The 25783-nt window shown below is 35.4% G+C and overlaps 5 protein-coding genes across 5 annotated transcripts; 3 read left to right on the top strand and 2 right to left on the bottom strand.

Moving 5' to 3' along the window:
• Positions 1-131: 131 nt before the first annotated feature.
• LOC110736530 (psbP domain-containing protein 1, chloroplastic-like) lies at positions 132-2704 on the bottom strand. The gene is made up of 3 exons (XM_021916758.1): positions 2467-2704; positions 1106-1540; positions 132-556 (listed from the first exon to the last, which is right to left on the bottom strand). Exons 1-3 carry the CDS (start codon positions 2629-2631, stop codon positions 335-337), a joined length of 822 nt encoding a protein of 273 aa, XP_021772450.1. The 5' UTR covers positions 2632-2704; the 3' UTR covers positions 132-334.
• Positions 2705-4938: 2234 nt separating this feature from the next.
• LOC110736527 (alkaline/neutral invertase A, mitochondrial-like) lies at positions 4939-10032 on the top strand. The gene is made up of 6 exons (XM_021916755.1): positions 4939-6035; positions 6574-6739; positions 6955-7166; positions 7888-8381; positions 8469-8517; positions 9415-10032. The coding sequence occupies exons 1-6, from the start codon at positions 5310-5312 to the stop codon at positions 9736-9738; spliced, it is 1971 nt and encodes a 656-aa protein (XP_021772447.1). The 5' UTR covers positions 4939-5309; the 3' UTR covers positions 9739-10032.
• A 615-nt stretch (positions 10033-10647) lies between these two features.
• On the top strand, positions 10648-13432 carry LOC110736526 (putative pentatricopeptide repeat-containing protein At1g56570). The gene is made up of 2 exons (XM_021916754.1): positions 10648-11422; positions 11822-13432. Exons 1-2 carry the CDS (start codon positions 10829-10831, stop codon positions 13034-13036), a joined length of 1809 nt encoding a protein of 602 aa, XP_021772446.1. The 5' UTR covers positions 10648-10828; the 3' UTR covers positions 13037-13432.
• A 2039-nt stretch (positions 13433-15471) lies between these two features.
• Positions 15472-21488, top strand: LOC110736525 (DUF724 domain-containing protein 6-like). The gene is made up of 3 exons (XM_021916753.1): positions 15472-16335; positions 20381-20824; positions 21100-21488. The coding sequence occupies exons 1-3, from the start codon at positions 15910-15912 to the stop codon at positions 21118-21120; spliced, it is 891 nt and encodes a 296-aa protein (XP_021772445.1). The 5' UTR covers positions 15472-15909; the 3' UTR covers positions 21121-21488.
• A 2859-nt stretch (positions 21489-24347) lies between these two features.
• LOC110736524 lies at positions 24348-25383 on the bottom strand. Its single transcript, XM_021916752.1, has one exon. It carries the CDS (start codon positions 25167-25169, stop codon positions 24588-24590), a length of 582 nt encoding a protein of 193 aa, XP_021772444.1. The 5' UTR covers positions 25170-25383; the 3' UTR covers positions 24348-24587.
• Positions 25384-25783: the final 400 nt, after the last annotated feature.

Below are 25783 nucleotides of genomic sequence, written 5' to 3'. Positions count from 1 at the left end.
CTGGGCTCTTTTATCCTTCTCTCCTTCCCCAATTACCACTGTAATTCCGATGGCAAAGGAGGCTAATCAAATCGTTTTACATGATTTGCTTTCTTTACCCATGATACTGTACTCTAAAATGTAGAAGTAACTACTAGACAAGCAAATACAACTAATTGCTTTCATGATCATTACAGAAGAGCTGTTTAACATTGTAATAATTTAATTCAAATTGATACAGCTCATTGAGATTGGAAATGGAAGACTATGGATGGAGTTGGAATCACAAAACTTGCTTTGTTAAATTGAATTTTGAGTTAAAATTGAACAAAAAATGCCTTCCACTCATAATAAATTAAGCAGTGATCTTGTTCACTCTGAAGGAATCCATTACTTGACGTAGGTCATTTTCTGCATCTCGGAATACTTCTTCGGGTACTTGTAGCCGTAACTCATACAGCCTGTTGTTTTCCACCCCGAGAACTGAAAGGTACCTTCGATCCCATTCCTTCCTAACCACACGATCCTCGGGCATCACAGCCAACTCATTGTTGTTGGCATATGACTTAATGTTCACCTGTTTACGGCATCAAAGCATGTCAGAAGGAATTACAATACCCCATAAGCAAACATGTTATCAAAATTAAAAAAAACACAGTTGCTACAACATGACAACAATACTACAATTTCTGAAAGGAGACTGATAGACATGCTTATAGATTTAGAAAGAACACGGATTGTCCTGCGAGCTAGAGTTTCCAAAATGGAGACACCATCACATTATTAAGTATCAATTGCAAGCTCAACACACTAGCAATCAAAAGCAAGGTAGAACCATAATGCCATGCTCAGCTTTCTTATTCATGCCATGTAGGGCCAGAAGTCCAATTCAGTTCACACATCATAGTTCCGTCTCTGCTGAATCCGAGTGGCTATAGTATGCTAGGAATTCCAATATAATTACTAATCCTAAATCTCTGAACCTAAAATTCCAGCTCTTATTCATTTTATGTTCGAGTAAACATCTAATGTTTAGTTGTCAAGGCCAAAGCGAGCCAGACACATGATCAGAACAAACTATGAAACTGTAACAGTCTATAACATCTCAGATCAGTAAGGCCCTTACTTCAATTTGATAATAGAGCCTCCCATCATCAGCAACTTTAGAAGATGTGGAGAGAACATTTGATTCACGCCGAACACCAAGTCTGGTAGACATGAACTCTGTTAGATATTGTTTCAACATGTTCTTCCCAGCTTCTTCTGGTGGACCCAAATCCTCAACACTCTTGTATTTAGATGATGAGGGTGAAGATATATCCACAGACAGATTTTCGTCAAGAACAAAAGGATCCCTGAAGAAAATATCTGCCCCAGCACCTTTCACTTGAATCCAGTTCTGAGGGTACCTTAGGGAATAACCATCGAAAAAATCTATATACTCCCTGAAACCAACAGATTGTAGAGCCTGTGCACGGTCTTGGGTTATGGTTTGTGTAGCAATGCATCCAGAGAAAAGCCCCACCAATGCGTTCCTTCTTGAGACAGCAAAAGTTGGAGTCTGATTATATGGTAGAAAATGTCCTGTGAGAAGCCCATTGCAGTAATAATGCAAGTGTTACTAATGAAAGAAATGAGAATCATTGGAGAAGCTAAAGCAATGAACCTCTAGATGTATGAATGTATGATTAAAAAATTCACTACAAGAAAGCTGATCAAAGCATCCTAAAATATGTCTATATTAGTACATTCAATACGGTGATACCTGTAGAAAATGAATTTGTCTGTAAGCCAAAGTATATCTTGATTACATGATTAAAGCTAAAGAATACACAGCACAAGCAACAAAATCTAGAAAGAAGCCAAGTAACCAATATATCCTGGAAACTCAAGGTCTTTCTCCCTATTTTAAGCAGGATATTTGATCAAATTATTAAACAAAAAACACATTAGTTTAGGTGCTCTCATTATCTACACTCGTCTGTAGTTCAACATTTCTCCCCCTCTCCTGAATTTGTAATGCTGAACTCGGATACGAGTGTCGGATTTGGGTACTGTTATGAAGCACAGGTTGATGAATGCATATAATTTTTCCTATAATCTCTTGGGCATAACCACATGATGTTGGGAAATGGGAAGTCCATCTTAATCAAAATTTCAGTTTGTACTTAATTTGATGGTCAATGGATGATTTATGTGTAATTACTATACTAATTAGTGTAATGGGTTGCTTATTCTTATGTCAATTTATCAAATCATACAAGATACATTATTATCACCAATGACACCAAATGCAGTTCATAATGTGCAAGAAAACCCACAAAGGCCACAAATAAACAGAAATTAAAGCACCTATAGAAAATATATATATTGCTAAGTATAATTATAAGTAAGAATACAACCCATTAACCAAAAATTCACAATCAGAAAACAAAACAAAACAAAAAAGAAAAAAAAAAAGGATAAGGAGATAGCAAAAAGGCTTACAGTTTGAGCTTTGCAAAAAGTCCTGAAAGAAGACTTCAATTGAGGAGATAAATGTGGGAAAACAAAGGATCCCATTTGAGGACTGGAAGTATTTGTGTTGGTGGGTAGAAAACTTGAGGAGAGAGAAGGCGCCGGAAATGATTTGAAGATGATGATGGACGCCATCTTCGTTATCTACTTAGGACTCTCTTTCTACTTTGAAGGGTCCGTTTGTTTCAAGAGACTACTATGGATTATGGATTGAAGTACAAAGTAATTAAAGCCGGATCCCGGGCTCGGGTTGAACCGGGCCGGGTCGGGAATGAACCAATGAAAAATTATCTCGTATTGGGTTCGAATCGTTTCTTAATACACGGCCCAGTCTGCATATAGTGTTGTATCGTGTAACTCGTGTTAGCAAACAACAAGTTCCTTAAAAATTGTAAAAACTTTGTAAATTGGTTAAAATTGGCAAGCCAACTTGCTAATACTCATGCCGGGTTGTGCCAAATTAATGATGTATATGCATGGACTATTGTCCATCGTTGTGCCAGGTTGGGCCAATTTTGTGTCGAACTTAAGTGACTTATGTGCAAGCCCAAAGTTTTTTAACTGCATTATTATTTTCTTGTCCCACTCTTACACTGATGAGGCAAAAAAAAAAAAAAAAAAAAAAAAACCAACTTTATTATGTAAGGACGTAAGGTCGATGTTGGGTAGATATTGAATATTTTATCGAGTGTCCGGATGATGATTATCACCCTCTCAATATTCTTATATTAATATGGAGTATATCTTTACTTCTTTGGATTTCGGGTTGACTCCTTGTAAATGTCTTATGAAAATTTTGTCTTTTTTCATGTGAGGTAAAAAATGAGTAAACTTTAGAGATTTGTTTAGAAAAGATTTGTTCAACACTAATAATGACGATAAGAACACTGGTAGATTATTATAATTTTGATATGAAGAGATATGGAGAAGTTTCACAAATGTCTTGGAGAAATTTCAAATGATAAAAAAACACCAAGGTGGCACTTGGAATGGGGATAATAAATTAAAGGGGTAATAAAAGTCAAATTAGATAATTATAGTTAATTAGAGGTATTATTGTAGGGAGATAAGGTATATATGAATTAATTAAGGTTGTAGTGACATAAGAAAAAGAGAGGGGTGGAGGAATCATTACCCTCAAAATGAGGGTAATAGGTTACCCACCCTCCCCCTAGTGTAACCTATTACCCCCAAAATAAGGGTAATAGTTCCCTTTCTTCACCTATCAGGATATCACCACACCATCACTATATAAATCTTCTTAAAATCACATCATTACTAGCTCCCCCTCTCCTATGTTTACTTTAATTTTGCTTGGTTTGACTTTTATTACCCCTTAATTTAATACTCCCAATCCAAGCGCCCCTAAAAAGTATTTGTTAAGTGAGAGGCTCAATCCATGGGACGACCGGATAATTTGCCTCTTATTAAAGTTGCTAAGGGGACACCTAGTCCAACAAATGGGAGTAGTTTAATTAGGGATTATATATTTTTGACAAAAATTAGGGATTATATAGGTATACTAATGAGTGCACACCCTAATTTTCAATAGTGTTCATATTTTAGAGTTGAGTTGAGACACAATAACCTATGAGACAAATTTAGCTATGCGAATGAGGATACTGTAGACAATCAAGATGTTATACTAGCCTTGTAAGGGAGGAAATGCATATTGGTTATCAATATTGCCTAATGGCACGAAATCTAAATTGGGAACTTGAAGTACTCCATTTTTGCAGAGAAGAAAACAGGGCCATGAATTGGGTGGCTATTATTGGGCAGATTAGATAACGAGGTTGAGTTAAGCTTCTCCATTGTAATTGACTCATATTCTTTGCTAAACTATTGTAGGATTAGCTAGAGGTGATCAAGATCAACTACGGCCCGTCCTGCTATCCCCAATCGACCTGATCCGAAAAAGTATAGGTTTAGGCAAACCTAAAAACACATTTTTAGTTATACACTCGAACCCGGCTCGAAAGGCTTGCTTTGGCCTGAAAAGCTCACAACTTTTTGCAGATTTTTGCATAAGATTTGATGCTAAGGTTCGCCCCGGGCCAAATTTTGATCACGTCTAGGATTATCTATTCCGTGAAATCCTGAATCGTTCTAGCTAATTTGTTCGATATCTTTTCATTGTTACAATAGACTCGATCTCACAGAAAATAAATTAAAACTTTAAAGTTTATAATTTTGGATTAGGAGTATGAATATTTGGACATTATCTCTTACGAATAATACTTTGCTCCATTGGAGTAAGATTTTTATTTTTCATCATGGCAACTTGCAAATTAAAGTAGCCTTATGTAAAGACGAATAGCATAACGTACACGTGCCGTCATAACAATGGCTCGTAAACCTCGCATAAAACCAATTCTTACATGACACGTTAACGGATAATATCTACATTACCCATTTTTTAATTCATCATTTTCAATGAAAAATGGTGGGAAATTAAATTACGGCGTCGAAAAAAACCAACATTAAATAAATTCGACGCTTCTTTTTTTTTCTTTCTTCCCTAACATTAGGAGCCGTCTATAAATCCGCAGCCTTTAATTCATTTTCTCTCTCCAAATTTTCGGACATTTTTTTACCCATTTGCCTTAATTCGCAGATTATTCTTCCCTGTAAGTTCTAATTATTCATGTGATTTTTTGTTTCTAAATTGCTTGAAATAGCATAATTTTAGTTGCTACAAATTATATTATTGTATGATTTATATGTATGAATCATTTCTTATATTATCATAAAATCTGAATTTAGTTGGTTATTATCTTGCTATTTTAAATAATTGTTTCTTATTTGGGAAGATGAAACCTAGTTGTAGGATCCTGTCAAAATGTAGAAATCTAAGGAGTTTTGCTCAACAACCCCAAATTTGCCCAAATTTGCCAAGTGGGGATTTGTCGAAATTCAAGGTTTTTGATTATAATCGCAAAATTCACAGCTACCCATATCATTTATTTGGGTTTCGAAGTGAATTTCATCGTACCCAGAAAAAATTATGCTCAAATCAGCCAAGTTTTGGGCAATCTAGGATTTGTTTTAGGGTTGGATTAGGTAGAAATAGGTTTTTGGTTGGATGTGATTCCTCTGATGTGAGGAATTATTCGACATCGGTTGAACCCGGGGTGAATGATAAGAATTTTGAGAGTGTTTATCTGAAGGGAGGGGTGAATGTTAAGCCATTTGTGGTTGATAAAACAACTGAGGATGAAGAAATTTTAAGGGGAGAACAAGGGGATGTTATTGAAAAAACTGTTGAGAGTGAGAGGAATGAGGATTTGAGGGTTGAAAGTCGAAAGACAGAGGAGTCGGAGATTGAGAAAGAGGCTTGGAGGTTGCTGCGGAATTCCATTGTCACTTATTGCAACAGCCCAGTTGGGACGGTGGCTGCAAATGATCCAAATGACAAGACGCCGCTTAATTATGATCAGGTGTTTCTTCGTGATTTTGTCCCCTCAGCACTCGCTTTCTTGATGAAGGGAGAAGGGGAGATTGTCAAGAATTTCCTCCTCTATACTTTGCAGCTGCAGGTGATTCTGATTCTGTATTATTTTTTAATATTCAAATCGCTCTATTCATAATCCGTATCTTTTAATATTGTTTCTACTTGCATATATATCGTATTGTTTGTTTGGAGACTTTGAATATGTTGATTTTTGGGAACAACGAAATAATTTATTTGTACTCTAGAGTCTAGAAATAATGGGGATAGCAGAGGAAGATTGTGAATATAGGGGCTTTGGGGCAGTGGTACTCTCAGGGTGGGTTGGCAGCTTCTGATAAAAATTAATTTTATTGTTAACAATTATGATTCTGAAGCTTTTTCCTTTCAATAAGTTTTTGATGATAATTATGTTGTTGGATCCAACAGCAAATGTGTGATATCCAAAAAGTAATGTTTGAATGTACAATATTTATGCTTTCCTCATGCACAGTATGATTATTGTTGATTAATTATGAAAGGGCTTAATAACCTGGTGTTTATTTGGTTTTCCTACATACCTTAGAATAAACCAGTTATTAAATGCAATACTTGTTCTGATGGTTATACCTGCTGACTGTGCTCAGAGCTGGGAGAAAACTGTTGACTGCTACAGCCCAGGACAAGGGTTGATGCCTGCAAGCTTCAAAGTTAGGACTGTACCACTTGATGATAGTAGTGGTAAATTTGAAGAGGTTTTAGATCCAGATTTTGGTGAATCTGCTATTGGCCGTGTTGCACCAGTTGATTCGGGTAAGAACTTATATCATTTTTGAATACAAAGTGCAAGTCTATAGACCAAGAATTGTTACACTCGTGTTCAATCTTATTTTCTTACCTAAGCTAGCACATCAACTCTCCTGCTAAAACTTGATCATATCAGGTCTTGTAAGGCTTTAAACTTGTGAGAAGATAGTGGTCTTTGGATTTGACTTTATTTGTTTTTTCATTTTTTGTAATGTTGCTAGGATTATGGTGGATCATCTTATTAAGGGCTTATGGAAAGCTCACTGGTGATTTCACATTGCAAGAGAGGGTGGATGTCCAGACTGGAATCAGATTGATTTTAAATTTGTGCTTAAGCGATGGGTTTGATATGTTTCCTACCCTTCTGGTCACTGATGGATCTTGCATGATAGATCGACGAATGGGTATCCATGGGCATCCCCTTGAGATTCAAGTAAGTTCATATTTCTCTGGTTGCATTGAAGTTTTTGGTTGTCATATTCCAAATTTGGCTGACATGCTCATAGTTTGCAGCCACATTTGGGTATTCTTGTGGAATTTGTTATGATAAGCTACCTCAATTTATTTCTGGATCACTTCAGATTTCTTAAAAGCTTTTTGAAGCTAAACTTTGAGGAGGACCCCTTTGTGCAGAATTAGCCGTTAATATACATTAATTACTAGTCTCTGGAATTTCTTTGACATAGAACCTTGATAGTCACATTTAATTCTCATCCAACATAGGCTAAAGCAGATTTGACATTATTTAAGTGATAAAGGGAGTGTGTTAATGTAGAAGGCCAAAGGGATATAATTGTCCCTTATCCAAACCCAGTATTTAGCGTAGTCAAGGGTAATCTAGTAGGAGAACTATGATCTTAGGCCCAGTCATAAGTACTTTTGCAACTATGAAAGCCGGTCTACCCTTGAACTGGCTGGAGGTCTGGACCTGGAGGTGCAGAATTCCACTACTTGACTCTCTTCTAGCCTAAATGTTGCCTCATTCTTAACAATCTGCATTTTTAACTATGAATAGTACCCGTCCAAAAAAAAAAAAAAAAACACAATGAATAGTAGGTTTCTTTTTAATTTTTACCAGCATCATCATTGTTGATGTTTTGGTCTGGATATAGTGAAAACATTTCTAATTTGTATCCATGATTTTGTCTCAATAGGCATTATTTTACTCAGCCTTGCGCTGTTCCCGTGAGATGCTAGTTGAAAATGAAGGATCTAAGAATCTTGTCAGGGCTGTCAATAATAGACTGAGTGCTCTCTCTTTTCATATCCGAGAGTACTATTGGGTAGACATGAAGAAGATAAATGAAATTTACCGGTATAAAACAGAAGAATATTCCATGGATGCTATTAACAAGTTCAACATTTACCCTGAACAAATCCCTCATTGGTTGATGGATTGGATTCCAAGTGAAGGTGGATATATGCTTGGTAACCTTCAGCCAGCTCACATGGATTTTCGATTCTTTACCCTTGGAAATCTTTGGAGTATTGTTTCTTCCATGGGTACTCCAAAACAGAATCAGGCAATTTTGAATCTGATTGAAGCCAAGTGGGATGACTTTGTTGGGCAGATGCCTCTAAAGATATGTTATCCTGCTGTGAAGAACGAGGAATGGCGTATAATTACAGGCAGTGACCCAAAGAATACGTGAGTTTTCTTGTACTATCTCTCTGATTTTGAGCTTCTCATAATCTTTGACTATCTGGTGACATGAATTGATTCTTGTTCTCACAGTCCTTGGTCATATCACAACGGTGGAACTTGGCCTACGCTTCTATGGCAGGTACGCTTGAACTCGTCTTTGGTTTTTTATTTAAGGAAAATACTTAACCATGGATAATGCATCCTTTTGGCCATGTGAACATGGTAAATAGAAAGTGTATATGTTACCTGCTTTTCCTGCAGTAGATTAGGGTTGCTGTTACTACAGTCCTTGCATTGACTCATTAAGGTCAATTTGGTTATGCATATAAACAGCTGGAAAATACTTGGGTCTGTCCTTAAATTTTTTTTACCCTGTATATGTTCATGTTATTTGATCCCAAAACATTTTGTTGTTGGTAATATCATTTCTGTTACTCAACTTCGTGAAGGTGGTTGCCGTGTAATATTTTATATTCATTGTGTCTTTTTGCTATCACATTCACATGTTTGTAGTTGAATTGTTAAACATTATGGTACTTTCATGTTACTGGATAAATTGTGGGCTGTTGCTATGATAGATTGCTGCCATGAAGAGGAAAACTCACATTTGTTGCAATGAGTGTTTTGTTCAACCTGTGTTTCCTTATATTGTCCTGAGAGTGCATTGACAGTATATTTGATGTTGGATAGGCCATCGTTGGTAAATATTCAAAGTCAATCTTTGAGTGTGAAGGATTTCCATTTCCATGGAAAGAGTCTTGATCTGTACTTAGAGTCTCAGAGTGCTCACTAAACTTTTTATTACATGAATGCCTCCCTCAGTGCATCAATTAATATCTTGTACTTACATATTCAGCACCTTAGATATGGGAATTTCTTCGTCCCACCAAGCTTGTTATATCTTACTATTTGAGATATTATGGAACTTTCTTAGTACAAAGTTGGGATGTTAACATCTGTCATCTGTCTGTAAATGTAGAACCATATGTATGGCTTTTCAAATGAACCATTCTTACCTTTTGCTATCTTATTTCAGTTTACATTGGCATGTATCAAAATGGGCCGAACAGATTTGGCAGAGAAGGCAGTTGAAATGGCAGAAAAACAGCTTCCTGCAGATCGATGGCCTGAATATTACGATACCCGTTTTGGAAAGTTTGTTGGGAAGCAAGCACGGCTTTACCAAACCTGGACAATTGCTGGGTTCCTCACTTCCAAAATGATGCTGCAGAATCCACATATGGCATCCTTGCTGTATTGGGATGAAGATTATGAGCTTCTGGAGATTTGTGTTTGTGGGTTAACCAAAAGTGGCCGCAAAAAGTGCTCTCGTTGGGCTGCAAAGTCTCACATCATCTAGAGTTTTTGGAGGCATTTTACTTAAAAAAAGAGATTGTATAGTACATATTACGTAATTCTTAGTTAGAGAAATGGGGGTTGTGTTTTTTGGTCCCTCACAGAAATTTGTTAATCAGTAGCTTCCTCAAGTCATAATTTAGCTATGGAAAAGCTTGCTCGACTTGCTAGAGTTTTGAGGAAGGTCTGGCCATATTTTTGTATATACTGTGACAGATGATTACTGACCCAGTTTGGGTGATCTACAGAGAAAAATAGGATGAAATTTATACAAACATTTTTGATTTCTTGTTCCTCAGTTTAAGTTATTTTACTTTGCAAGTTTTTCTTTTAAAAGCTACTCTTGTTTGTAAAATTTGACAATTGTAAGTTCAGATATTGTTTGTACGAAGAAGCAGTTTATAGTGTAATTTTCTTTATTCTTGCCTTGGGGTTTAAAGGCTTAAAGCAGTGTTGTAACTTGAAATTGTTTCCAACTCATACCTGCAAGGTTGATGGAATATTTTGACAAAAACTGCGGAAAAGACAAGTTAACGAGTATGAGAGAGTATCTTAAACATGGAAAAAATTGGCATTGTTTGGTAAGAGACCAAGAGGTTATAATTGTGGGTATAATTTGTATGTAAATATGAAATTTTGCAATATAGGCTTTACTATATCAATAGAACTAGAAACTAGCATTACCATGGACATTGACATAAAACATTCTTTACAAAGTTACTCCGTATTACTTATGAAATCATTACTATTACCACCATTTATTTCCAATAGTCAAACGCATCTTTATGTGGCGTTTTGCATGGGATAGAGAAAAGAAGGATAACGGAATAGGATAAGAACAGAAAATTATTAAAAGTATAAGTAGATAAATACGTACTCAGAATTTAGTAACAAATATTTACGCAGTAGCTTAATATTGCACTAATCTAAATCTTTCTTACATTAAGTACACTTGAATATCGTTTGGACAAGTAGCTCCAAATTTCAGACGCCTACACCTTGGCGCAAATTCTTTGCAAACCAGACTTGAAAAATTAGAATCAATACTTATTGTATTGGTTTTCTGGGTTAAAATTAGTTGTTGCACAAAAAAGATGAACACTATCAAACTATCAACCCCTTACATTCGTCCAATCCCATCAATGGTTCTCAATGCTCTTCAATGTACCCAACCTAACCCATCATTCTCACCCAAAAACCCATCTTTTTTAGCTACTAATCTCATCAAATCATACTTTGACAAGGGTTTAATCAAGGATGCACGTAAACTGTTCGACGAAATGCCTGAAAGAGATGTTGTTGCTTGGACAACCATGATAGCTGGTTATACATCATGTAACTATGACTCATTAGCTTGGACTGTGTATAATGAGATGTTGAAGGAAGGGGTTAAGCCGAATGCCTTTACCGTCTCTAGTGTGTTGAAGTGTTGTAAAGGGATGAAGTGTTATGCTTGTGGGACTTTAGTTCATGGACTTGCTATTAAGCATGGTTTAGTGGGTTCTATTTATGTTGATAATTCTTTGATGGATGTTTATGCTACATGTTGTAATACTATGGATGAAGCTTGCATGGTTTTTCGCAATGTCTATCCGAAAAATGGTGTTTCATGGACAACTTTGATTGCAGGATACACTCATCGAGGTGATGGATATGGTGGATTAAGAGCTTTTCAGCACATGTTATCTGTAAGTATCTAAAAGCTCATATTATGGGGTGATATCTTTTTTGCTTTCAATTTGCTGCTCTCATAGTGCAATGCTTGTGTTTCGGATTCATAAGCAAATTTGGCCGAGCCAAGAGTTCAATCAATTTTGTTAGTACTAAGAGTGAAGAGTCTATTTGAGGAAATGAAAGTGTATCTACCCACTAGCATAACATGAATGATAATCGTTAGTAGGATACTGGAACCTTTTGAGCATGTGAACCTTTTAGTTAAGTCTATCCTGCAATCATAACTGTAATTTGAATGTGGCAGACTTTCCGGGGAAGAGTGGTATGGTGAATTAATTGCTTCCTAAAATGCCGCATAATATATTTTCCTACATGGGTTGTGCTACTTCCTAATGCTGTTTTAGTTTTAACAGGAGGGAGCTGAGCAAAGCGCCTTTAGTTTCTCAATTGCTGTTAAAGCTTGTGCTTTAACTGGAGCAAGTTCCCACGGTGCGCAATTACATGCTACACTTGTTAAATTCGGACTTAATTCTAGTCTCCCTGTCATGAATTCCATTATAGACATGTATTGTTGGTGTCAAAGTCTATCTGAAGCTAGTCAATGCTTCAGTGAGATGTCTCAAAAGGATTTAATCACATGGAACACTTTGATTGCTGGCTACAAAAGATCAAATTCCACCAAGTGTCTCTCTGTATTTACCTCAATGGAGTCGCAAGGTTTTTCTCCCAATTGCTTCACATTCAGTAGTGTAGTAGCAGCTTGTGCTGATTTATCACTTTTGAATTGTGGGCAGCAAATTCATGCGAATATTCTTCGTAGAGGTCTTGATAGGAACATGGCACTAGCGAATTCCCTCATAGACATGTATGCAAAATGTGGAAGCATTAGTGACTCTAGGAAAATATTTGAATTTCAGTCCTCAAAAGATTTGGTCTCTTGGACTTCTATGATGATTGCTTACGGAGTGCATGGTTATGGAGAGGAAGCTGTCAAGTTGTTCAATGAAATGGTCAGATCGGGCATATGGCCAGACAGAGTCGCGTTCATGGCAGTTCTTAGTGCTTGCAGCCATGCTGGCCTTGTAATTGAAGGTCTTAGGTGTTTTAACACTATGCTGACAGAGTATAATATAGTTCCAGATCAGAATATATACGGATGTGTGGTGGATTTACTGGGGCGTGCTGGGAAAGTTGAAGCAGCTTATGAACTGATAAAAAATATGCCAGTAGATCCCAACGACTCAGTTTGGGGGGCACTCCTTGGATCTTGTAAGGCACATAAGCTTCCAAATTTGGGCAAGTTGGCTGCCTCATTCAGGATAGAGGCAAGGCCGGACATGGCTAGGACTTTCCTGATGTTATCAAATTTGTATGCATCAGAAGGTGAATGGAGAGATTTTGCGAAAATGAGGAAATTAATGAAAGGATTAGGAGGCAGGAAAGAGCCTGGTTGCAGTTGGATTGAGTTAAATAGTGATGTCTACAGCTTTGCAGTTGGAGATAAGTTAGGACCTCAAACTGAGAGGGTTTATGAGGTTTTGAGCATGATCATTCTGCATATGGAAGCAGTTGGCTATGTACCTGATCTAAACTATTCTTTACATGACCTAGAAGACGGGACATATTGAAGAGCATATTTCTATCGCAGTTTAACTGACAGTCTTGTAGAAAAAGGTTTGTGGTATAGCTAACTTGATGAAGCTTGGTAGAGAATGATAAACATTCATGAAGCTTTGTTCTTAGCAACTTTTCTTGCTGGCATCGATTATGTACTCTTTCTGTTGGTTAGCTTCACTGGTATATGGTGGATTCTCTGGCAATCTCTTTTCTGGTTGCCAAATCATAACTTCATAAGTCAAGCAGTTAAGATGTCAGCTGGTGCATCAGTTAATACAAGCAGGAAGCTTGTACTTGTATATGGATTGTATCTTTATTGTGAGAGAAAAGATTGCCGATTGGTAATCTCATAGCAAATAGTCTTGGAATGACTGACGGAATGGAGAGCTATAGATATTTTGAATGTGGAAGTATAAAATCCAAGTCACGAGCTGCGATTTTCTGTTTTTTGGTTTTCAAAATCATAAGATATATGTCATTTAATGAATAAAAAATTAGTCAAACTTATTAATATCATGATAATTTTGAAAACTGACAACAAAAAAGTGGAAACACCTTTTTCTTGTTTCCAGTTTTTGGTTTTTTGTTTTTAAAAAAAAACAGAAAATTAAAAACATAAAACGATGCCAAACAAGCCCGAAGATTTTTGTTTCTAAGCAAACAATTTAGACAAGAAACTCAGAAATACAGAAAAGTATACAAAGCTACATTCTTTATTCTTGTGTAACATTATATGCCTGATTGAGGTCTCTGTTATTAAACTACTCATATTTGCTAATGCAAATTAGCTTGATTTAATCCTCATATTCAGTTTCACTTTTTAATCTTGCTAATCCCAAGATGTGACTAAATATTTGCCTTCAATTAAGCTCCACCTTGGAGTATTTTCTGCTCCATATTATCCCTTTTTGTGCCAGATCTCAAGTACATCATTCCAATCACCTTTCGTGGCAATATGGACAACATTATATTCTCAGGATGCAGCTCAATGAGCTTCCTTCCAATCCGCTACCCTATAATGTTGTGACTATATTTTGGACAAGCACCAAGCAGTGCACCTGAAGTGGTGACTTCAGGTTTCATAGGCATATGAGTTGCTCTGTTTTGTCCAAGGAGGTCTACCATGCTTCCATAGTTTCTTACATTTGGTTCTATATTGTGCTCTTGAAATGGTGATGATCATTATCTACTATACACTCATAATACACCAGTAAAAGTTGACTCATTTGAAAGCAATACATACAATTCCTTTCAGTGCCCTCTCAACAATCCCTTTCAAGAAACACTCCTTAGCCCATTGTAGGTAAAAACCCGTATATCGTGAACAATAACATCAAAACAAAACCATATCATGTTGACAATGAATGTTTACAAAATAATTCTAAAACTAACAAGGTCTTGTCCTGGAAGGCATCAAAGGTATTTGTACGATAGATTGTAGGGTCAAATTCCCTCTCATTCCGATTAAAATAAATAAAAAATTAAAATAAATCCCAAAAGGCTAGAAGAGAAAGATAAAGTAAACACAAATCAACTGAGGGAATATTCCGATTAAAAAAAAAAAAAAAAAAAAAGAGGGACAAGGAAGAGAAGTATCAATGGAAAAAAGATGAAATTAACAAGAATAAAATTGTATTCTACCCAATCCTCAATATTTTGACCTTGCATTATTATATATATATATATATATATATATATATATATATATATATTTTTTTTTTCTGGTTTGAATATGGAATGAATCATTTTTGGATCATAAAGTATTGGGTGAGTTTATTTCATTACGAGTCAATCCACCAAAAAACAAATATATATGTCCAACAATTTGTGTGTAATTTTCATAAATTTACATTCCTTAAAAAATGTCAAACCTATACAATATCTAAATTTCAATAGTTGAGATATTCAAAAGCTTATACTCCCTCCGTCCCATTTTCGTCCGTCTCATATTAACTGACACGTTACTAAATATAGCATGGGACCACTAATTAAAAACTATTTTAGTCTACTCTTTCATGGCACATTGATTTTTGAGAAACAATTTAGGGATTAAGTTTAGGGTTCTACAAGTTGCTTTTATATATAGGGATTAAACAAATGTATTAAATTCCCTTCAAAAAAAAAAAATTGTATTAAATGGCCTCATTCAAAGTTTTTTTAAATTATATGTCCATCCCAATGTCCCAGATATTCTGGGACAGGGGGAGTATTATATTACATTTGTCTCACCATGACTCATTCAATATCTTCTCTTTTCAAGTAAGATATCATTCAATTTTGATGAATTTGGTTACATCTTGATCCATCATTAATTAGATTTTATAGAAAAAAAATACAATCAGTTTAATTGTATCTATATTTATAATCGATTCAGACCAGATCAAATCATATTATTGAATATAAACTTTATCCAATACAAAGTATAATTGATTATCATTGGTTCGATCTAGAAAATATACAGATTTGGGCAAACCTTACAACCGTTATAGTACAAAACTGAGCACGACCCAAGAAAAGCACAAAAAGCCCACTTTAGCCTTATAAGTTCGACATTATTTTGCGAATTTGGACATAAAATTTTATATAAAAGCCCGACCCGATATAATTTTTAATCACCTCTATATAAAAGCAACTTGTAGAACCCTAAAAAATTAATCCCTAATCTCTACCCTCCTCATCTCCTCTCTTCTCCCTCACTATTAGTATTACCCCATTGTTTGTTTTCCTCACCTCACAACTCCATACCATCACATATCCATCAACATCCCCACCACCGAAAAAAAAAAAAAAAAAAAAAAAAAAAAAAAAAAATCAACTTTCCCTTCAACTCCCTTGTTTCCCTGTTTTTATCATAAAAAAAACAAAACTCAAGATTCATAAAACCATGGCTAATTTCCAATTTAAAAAGGGCACAAAGGTTGAAATCAGCATTGATGAAGATGGTTTTAGAGGGGCGTGGTTCCCGGGAATAGTGGTAAAAGCACCTGCAAAAAATGACAAGAAAGTAATGGTGGAATATGAGACATTGTTGGCTGAAGATGAATCAACCCCTCTAAAAGAGAAGGTCGATTTGGTGCAGATTAGGCCAATCCCACCAAGAGAAAGCAAAAGGGTTTATGAATTGAATGATGAAGTTGATGTTTCATACAATGATGGGTGGTGGGAAGGTGTCATCACTCAAGTTCTTCAAGGTGGTCAATACTCTGTCTATTTTAGACCTACAAGAGAGCAAAGTGAGTTCAATGATGCTGATTTGCGGCTCCATAGAGAGTGGGTTCATGGAAATTGGGTTCCTCCATTGGAAGAAGAGGTATGAGCAATTTTTTTTTTTTTTAATTTAATAGTTATATTTTGGATTTAATGTTTCCTATTAGTGGATTGTGCATTGTGCTTTTTTATGGGTTAAAGATCCTAATTTTTTTCCTTTCAAATACTAGGTTGCATGTATTAATTAGACCATTCATTTCTTAAAATATTATTCCTTTGTTTTATTACCTATAGCACTTTGACTTTGACTAGATATGATGATTGCTAGTTGAGAAAAAAAATTGTCACATATAATCTTGGTAAATTCATCTCGATTTATACTCAAATTTATATTTCTTTCGTTTTCTTTATATTTGTAATAATTTGACTTTTACACTACTCATATGGTTCACTTGGCTAGTTTTGATGATTTATAGCTAAGCAAAAATATAGTCACGTGAGATCATGTTAGATTTGTCTCGATTTATACTATTTTAATATCATATGTTTTTAATTTTAACATATTGTTAATTAAAGATATTAACGATTGGAATAATGTATCGGTAAGCGTGAAAAGAGAAGTGTTGCAACTTGCAAGTATAAGATGAAGTATAATTTTAACATATTTATTTAAAGATTTTAACGATTAAATAATGCATTGGCAAGCTTGAAATGAGAATTGTTGCAATTTAAAAAAATATTCTTTCTTCGTTCTTTTTGTTGACATTGACTTATGACAATTCACACACTCTTTTCATTTATATGAGATCTTGTTAGATTTCTAATTTTTCGTTATTTTCATTTGGAAGCTTCATGGATCTCTAAATCATATAATAGTCGTGTTGCTAAGTGGAGAGTGCACAAGTGCAATAGCACTACATGCATGCACACGCACCATCTCTAGGTATAATCACTAGTAGTGCCATTATGCTAGTATGTTAGTGTGTTATTAAGAGTAGTGTTGGATTCAGGGTGCATATCTTAAAGATAGACGTACCGAGGTTTCAAGGTTTTAAATTCACATGGAATTGGATATGGTTGTGGGAACAAATACATTTACATATATAAACAACCCTTGTTATGCATTTTTCAACAACATAATGGGATGGTTAGTAATGAATGAGTGAGTGTAGGTTTGATAACCCAATGAAAGATTCCACGCACCTTGATAAGACCCTAGGATATCAAGTTGAAGATTGAAACCATCTCAATGCAACAAAATTTCGAAAAAGCCATATCTCAATTTCGGAACTCTATAGACCTATTGGTAAGTCTGTTATGCTTCCAAACCAACTTATATGACTTTGGGACAACCCTCCTCCCCCACATTCACAATTTTGAAAAAATTCCATAATTTAATCCGAAAACGTGTATTAGCCTTCAATTTAATACAATTTTTAAACTTTTCAAGTTTGGAAAGAAAAGAGGTTGTATTACTTCTGATGGATTATAGGAGGCCGTTTAGGTGGTTGGAAATATCCACTTGGCCTTAAAATTGTGAGTTTAGCTAGTTTTGTAGACGTCTCCCTTCATTTACTTAAGGCCACCACGGCCAGCTAGTGGTTGTATCCCCTCCCATTACTTGAATTTTGACACTATGTCTTAAATCTTTATAAAAGAAAAGGTCCAATTTTGTGTATAGAGAATGTGTGGTCCTTTTTCAACACTGAAGGACACTTGAAACCTTTATATGACCTAAAATGTTATAATTGAAACCATCTCTTGTAGCTTTTGATTACCAATGCAACATATTCCCGAATAACCATGTAATTGAACCAAACTCATTTTTAGGGGTTTATAGATCTATTGGTAGGCCCGTTATAGTTTCAAACAAACTTATATGACCTTAAGGGATACCCTTGACATTTACTTCAATTTTGGTTGTTTTCGAAATTGGTTCGAAAGCATGGATTATAGCCTTTAGTTTTGGACAATTTTCGACTTCTTTGCGCCTGAAAAGAAAGAGGTTATGATGCTTCCCATGGATTTTTCAAGAACCTAGAAGGTTATTTGTGCGGTTGAAATCATCCACTTCACTTTTAAACTATCAATTTCGCTGATATTGTAGACGCCTCCTTTTATAAACTCAAGGCCACACAAACTTCTATTTGACAGACTAGTGGCCATATATTGTTCCAAATATGTTATATGACCTTGGAATGCATCTCTTACAATCACTTGAGTGGTACGATTTCGTGTATTGAGAATGGTCCGATTTGTTTTTGATGATGAAGGACTGTTGAGGTGGAGATTTAAACTATTTCTTACATCTCTTAACTATCTCTTACAGCTCTTAACTACCAATGTAAACAATTTTGAAATAACCAGATAATTGAACCAAATTGAATCTTAGAACAATGTACCTATTGGTAGGCCTCCTATGGTTCCAAACCAATTTATATGACACTTGGAGACACCCCCCCATTCACTTTATTTTTGGAAAAGTTTTCTGAAATAGGTCCGAAAACTTTGATTATTACCTTCGGTTTGGACTTTTTTTTTTTTTTTTACTTTTTAAAGAAAATGGGGTGTTTGTCATGGACCCCACGAGACTCTAGGAGGCCATTTGGGTGGTTGGAATCATTTATTAGCTTTACACTGTTGAGTTTCGTATAAGCCTCCTTTCATTAACTTAAGGCCTCCACGGGCTTTTATGTGACCATCTAGTGAACATGTGTTCCAGCAACATTATATGACATAACCCCGGGATGCATCCCCCTGACAACACAGCATTCGACACCTGGTCTCAAATATTTAATAGTTCGATTTTGTGTATTATAGCTTTCAAATTTGACCTATGGAGAATATTTTTAGAACCAACAAGATTAGGCATTGAGGTGCTTCTTGTGGTTACCAAATTGCCTTAATTCTAAAAACTATTGCATTTCATTTAACATTACAAATACATATACATATGTTTTCGATTTACTTGTGTTCTTGTTTTGGTTATAGTTCTTGTCTCAAGGCTCAAGCCTAACAAACCCCTTTGTGAGCAAATATCTCTTCATATGAGTTTTTTTGCTTTCCCTTTTTAGAGTTTTCCTCTACACATGTGGATCACGATAATTAAGGAGTTGACATAATAATCTAATTGTCAGGTAAGGATATCATACTTGTTGGATTATTGAGAGTCTCCAACATTGGTTAGTAAGATAAGTAGAAGGGTTGAAGTTACATAGGGCCACTAGTTGTAGACGCATGCATCCCGTCTCATATAAATATCTGTACTATAAGTATGTATGTGCAGCACTGCAAAGAGAGGTTCATGCCTCTGGTTGTTCATGAATTGAGGCATGGTATAATGTGTAATGGCTAGGCAAGTACATGTCGACATATGTGTACTCAAAATTAAAGACCAATGGAGGTGTACTGTGATGCATGCACTCATTGCTAATCCCAGAATGAATAATGCGTAACTCAATTCTCTATGACCTTGATGATAAAATGTGAAGCAAGTCATTACAAAGGCCAGAACCTGTTCACAAATCTCAAAGATGGCCTGGATGTGGCTTTTTAGACCAGGGTTTACACCATTCCTGTTAGCACGGTATAGAGGATTGAGGCCCCTTTGTATTAATGACTTTCTGTATCGAAGGCTACACCATAACTTAGGAAGTGGTCCTAAATTAATAATTTTAATGATGTTTTTAGAGATCTGAGATTTGGATCTCTTAGTGCCTTAGTGGCCCTATGTTGTAAATGATGCTCAGTCTAACAATTGAGGAAGGCTTAATGAGTTTGACTCTAGATTTACGGAAGATTTCCCTTGAGTTGTGTTGGTTTGTTGCTTTCATGAGCATACATCATATGCTAGTCTTCCTTGAAAGGATGTCTAGACGTGGTGAATATAGCCATATTTTCCATATTGTTCTGCTTGGGATAATTGGAAACATTGACACTTAAAGTAGTGATTTGTTATCGCTATCAGAATAACGAATTTAGATATTGTAATTTTGCTAACTCATTGGTGATTACTTGTTGCTTTTTCTTTGCCAATTTACTAGATCAAAGTGATTATCATAATGCATGCAGTTTGCACAAAACAGATTTATTCATTTTTTTTACCATTTGTCATGCTTTTTATGTAATAATTGGCAATTTGACTGCAGGCAGTGCTGCCAACTGAAGACATGGGGAAAGAAGAGAAACATTTCAGCAAAGGAAGCTTGGTCGAAGTGAGCAGTGACGAAGATGGCTTTGAAGGTGCTTGGTTTGCTGCATCTGTTGTTGAGGTGCTTGGGGAGGACAAGTTCCTTGTTGAATATAAAGATCTTAAAACAGAAGATGATAAAGAGTTTGTAAGAGAAGAGGTTGATGCCTTGCACATTAGGCCACGTCCTCCAAAGATAGGAAAAGTCGACAAATTCAAGGAGTTTGAAGAGGTTGATGCCCTTTATAATGATGGGTGGTGGGTGGGCATCATTTCCAAAGTCCTTGGTTGCTCAAAATATCAAGTTTTCTTTAAAACCACAAACGAGGAACTGGAGTTTAAGGATGATGAACTGAGGCTGCATCAAGATTGGATCAAGGGAAAATGGGCTATGGCTTCTAAGGTAAAAACTATAAGTTGCTGGCAAAATCTTTTCCCCAGCAAAAATCTTTGCATTCATCTTTATTGTTTTGTTGAATGGAAGAGATAGTTGTATGTTTCACATTAATTTCCTTAATTGTATACTCTACTTCCACGGAGAAGGCAAATTGGATCATTTCTAGCTCCATTCACTTGGAAATTGGAAGGAGTTCCAGTTTTTTCTATCTATTCATTTCACATAATCATATTTGACTGTTTTTTGTGGTAAGTAAATATTTAACTGAACTCTTTTTGCAGGCCATGGATTTGTCAGGCTGAAGAGAATGGTCTGCGTAGAGTGTCCTGAACTGATCCAAGTGTAGGTAATCATTGTATCATAAATTCTGAATTATATGTTGATTGTCATCATCTTCTTTTCAAGGCCATGTTTTTGTCTTTGGGTGAGAATGAGAAATTTCTTCAAATAGTGTGCTAACATCACACTTTGGCCGATATGCTGGAGCTTGATTAGCAATGGCTCCCTATTCAATGTGATTTCTATTGAGTGGTCTGGTAAGATGACCCAAAATTGTAATGGTTATTCTGTAGGCTTAGTCATGTGTTAATGGTGGCATCCTCCCTAGGTGATGCTGTTGTGTACATTGTTGACTTTCCATTTAATAAAATCCCATATAATTAAGCTGCAATCATTGTTCCATTGTAAATTCTAGTTGAAGACGTGATTACTGATTATGTGATTGATCTTAGATTTCATACTTTGGAAATTGACCATGGAGACAAGTGACAATTCAGGCTATGAAAAAAGTCCGCCTGAACTTGTGGAAATTGGGACGGAGTGCATCAGGCCAAGCAGGCCTTCGACCAAAATGGTCAATAAAATGCTATTGATGATGGGGCCACACAGCCCTTGAAGGGCCTTGCCTATCAGGCTAGCTTGCCTGGACCATACTCGATTAGCTCTACATATAAAGCTGTCTGTGTCAACTTGAATGATTTGTGTTTTGAGGTGCTTGTGTGGGCAACCTTCCCAATTCCCATAATTAATATTGGGTTGTAATACGTAGACAACCTCCATTCAATTGCATGATGTGCATCCATATTTGAGTTGGTTGCAGATCTCATTTATACTAACTTGATGGCATCCATGTTTATTTGGCAATATCTGTTATAGAGGGTTACTTGTGTAATAGCACTCTGTGATGAAACTGTGAGGATACGCCAAGGCTGTTGCAATGCAGATGGCGTAGGAAACTGGGGGAGCATTACATGCATATGTGATTTAGGGAAAATTGCTACATGAAATTGTATTAGATCTAGGTTTAGGCAGGGGGTTAATTCATTTGGCTTTTGGTTAAGACCTGCTAAAAATATGTGGGTTCTTTGTGGTTGTTTGACTAAGAACATATTGGAAATTGTTTGGTCGACAAAAATCTAATAAGTTGTACTCCAGAATTCATAGGAAGGCGGAAGGACTGACCTAGCAGTCTAGCACCTAATTCTCAGAGGAGCAAGAATAACTCTAATTAATTTTTGGTCAACCAAATGAGAAGACATTTTTGTGAGGTACTTTACCCCTTTCCTAAAAATACAACATTTTACATAACACTTTTACTTCTATATTTTTAAATTATTTGGTCAAAGTTAGCATGTATAACGTAAAAGTCAACACGCTGTAATCTTAAAGAAATAAAGTACTCCTGTAATTATGTTTAACATTTTGAAGTGAATCGTATAACTAGTTCATTCAATCTTTTACGTCGGACAATCTTGGTTTTGATATCGAGTCATAAGAAAGAAGGGTAGGAAGAATTTGCGAGTAAAATTCATTTACATGTGCGCCTTGGTAGTTGGCTAGTTGCAGTTTATGGGTGCAATAACTTTAGATGATAGCCCATCTTTTGTCTCATACTTCTGTTTATTTTTATAACTTTACTTGTCTATATTTATGATCAATTACCCAAAACAGTTGAGGGTAACGTGATGCTATTTCTGTTGGATAGTTAAGACACCTTACTAAATATAATACTATTGCTATTATTAGAGACAAAATAAGTATGTGAATTTTGTATGTTGTATCATTGTCTTTTATTTCTTTGGATACTTAATGCTAAAGAAATTTAATAAAATGTCTCTCGAATGATCTTGTTTTGGTGTAAAATCTATCCAGAGTGTTAGCATGATAACGAGAATTGAACTCTATGAGATCGAGTCTTCCGTTGTTTCTGGGTAGCTCACTAACTAAAATCAAACCACCGCCATTGCGAAATTTGTAATAAAGCTTGTGAACATTATGTTACTGAAGCAAATTTGAACATGACATTTGCTCATCTTTATTGTACATATGTATACTAGGTAATGTCATCGTGTGGCCTGAGTCAGGAGCCTGTTTGCTACACTGCCAACACGTATTTTGTGTCTAGTTTGATGTGTGTTAATAATTTAATACAAGAATACCAAAGAGAATTAATCTAATCTATAACTTTTACTAAAATAACAATCGCTGACATTATTTTTTCCCCTAACTTCACACATGTTAAGTTGTGGTAGAAAATTTGCCCTCCTAAAATTTATGTGATGTCATCATTTTTAAATTTTTTTTATTTTTATTATTTGATAAATTTAAGCTATTTCTTTTTTATGAAAAAATTTAAGCTATTTCACTAATACTCTAATTTTTTTTAATTTTTCTTTTTAAATGCATATGTGTAAATTTTTATTTTTTTCTTTGTAATTTGTAATTTTAATATTTATTAATATTTAAACTTAGTTCAATAATTTCACAATTGTGACAATATAACAATTTTTATCTAACATAATTATGCATCGCATGAGACTAATTTAGTTATTTTTATTAGATAAGCCAGCTTTATAGGTTTTACAACATTGGGTGGGATGTATGCGAGTACTCCGTATGTTGTACATATATTGTGCATTTTGATACATTTTAAATCTAAACACATTCTTTTTTGAAAGGTTACCTACTTTATTCATTAATTGCAACTCTACTTTATTTAACCAATGGTTCTTTATATGAGTCTGTATTTTTTTTAATCTCTCTATTTTCTTTTTGAAAATCGTAAATCCCCCACATCATCTATATACGGAGTATATAAAGAATTTCCAAAAAAAAAATAAAAAATAATTCTTATTCCGTTTTTTTTGTGGTGCTATTTGCATCAGCACTTCCGTTCCCACTTCTCATTTCTTCTTGATTAGTTGAGTTTATACCAACTTATATGTAACTTTTCATCGTTACACATTTGACCATCTTAATTAATCCCAAACATTTCTATATATGTTTATTTAATCTCATTCATTTTATTTATTTTGGTGAAAATATTTAATCTCATTCATTTGTCTTAATCATCCAAGTAATAAGACCCTCTACATCATCTATATTTTAAAATAGGCAATTCAAAAACATTTTAACTACATAATAACCAAATCGAATTGGCTCAACTCGTGGTATCTAGACATCGGGTTAGAGATCAAACTCATAATATTAGAATGCAAGACCCGAAAACAGATGTTTGATTGTTCATACATGATTCTAAAGTGAGAGATTATATTCCAATAGATAACATAGATTTAATTTGACAAATGAAAAGAGTGAGCAACATACAGCCCTTTTAGTACATCAGTCCATAATATACCTATTTTAAAAGACATCTTTAATTCTTTAGCATAGAATTCTCAACTCTCTAAACAAAAAACGCAAAGATAACATTGTTAAAGCACTGAAATCCTTATGTTTTAGACAATACTTTCCTAGCTAGTTTCCTTTCCTACACCTCCTTCACAACATTAGCCACTTTCACATCCACCCCATTTGCCACCTTTCCGCCTGCAGTTGCAGTCGCAGCTGTAGTAAAATCAGCAACTTTTGCCGCCTCTTTCTCATCTTCGGCATCCTTCCTCAACACCTTGGTAGCCTCCTCCTTCTCATCGACAACGAAAGCATCAGTCGGGAACACCTTGGAGATACCTGTAGGGTTCCTGAACACGATCTTTTCGCTTTCGGGGCTGTCGACTGTGATCTCAGAGATAGTCACCCAAAGAAACAACTCCTTGGCCTTAACTCCAGTAAGTTTCTTAATCTTACAAGGCTCAACATAAGCAGTAACTTCAGAAGCATAACTTACTAACTTCCCAATCTTCTCAAATTTGTGCTTGATTTCTTTCTTGTGTTTTAGCCAAACAAAGCCTGTTTCTTCAATATACCCACATTCCTCTACATCTTGTAGTGGGAGAAGCCCATTGGGCAGGCCCACTTCTCTTAGAAGTCTCTTGGATTGAGCCAGGCAGACGTCGTTTCCGTGGTATAGCTCCGTCGCCTTGGCCCGAATTTCGTCTGTTATCATAGACATGACGTTTTCTTGCTATTCTTCTTCTTGGCCTTGTTTTTGTGTTAGAAGGTTTTTTTTCAGAGAAAATGATCAAGTTTTTTTATTGTGGTGTAGTATGAAATGGTTAAGTGAAGGAAAAGGAAAGGGGTTGTTGATATATAGGGAAATGATTACAAGTTTACCCTTTGAATTTGATGATATTTACAAGGGTATACCACTTGGAATTTTTAAGTAGTTGGTATAGTGAAATAAATAATTACTGAGATCATTAAATGTTTTCTTCATCTTTTGGTTCACCTCACTCTTCTCCTGTGTGTGTAGGATTAATCCCTTCAATTATTTTTTTTTGAAATTTTTTGTCTTTGTTTTAATGCCTGTTTTTTTCCTGGAATTATGTCGGTAGAGGTTTGTTTAACTAACTCGTGAGTTATCATTTACTTCGTTGTAAGGACATGTATAGTTGCTATAATTCTAAAATCCGATCAACTCGAGGTTGCTGTAGTTGGTCGTTATGTTCGATTTAGTCTTTAGGCACGCAGGACAAACTCGTCGTGTGTTTGCTTATTGTCGTAGCATTGATCACTAGACCAGTTTATTTTAGAATTTGAGCAGAATTAGATTTGATCGAGCTACGC

Source organism: Chenopodium quinoa, unplaced genomic scaffold (genome assembly GCF_001683475.1).
Source record: "Chenopodium quinoa cultivar QQ74 unplaced genomic scaffold, ASM168347v1, whole genome shotgun sequence".
In the NCBI taxonomy this organism is placed as follows: Eukaryota; Viridiplantae; Streptophyta; class Magnoliopsida; order Caryophyllales; family Amaranthaceae; genus Chenopodium; species Chenopodium quinoa.
This window is presented reverse-complemented; position numbering and strand designations above follow the sequence as displayed.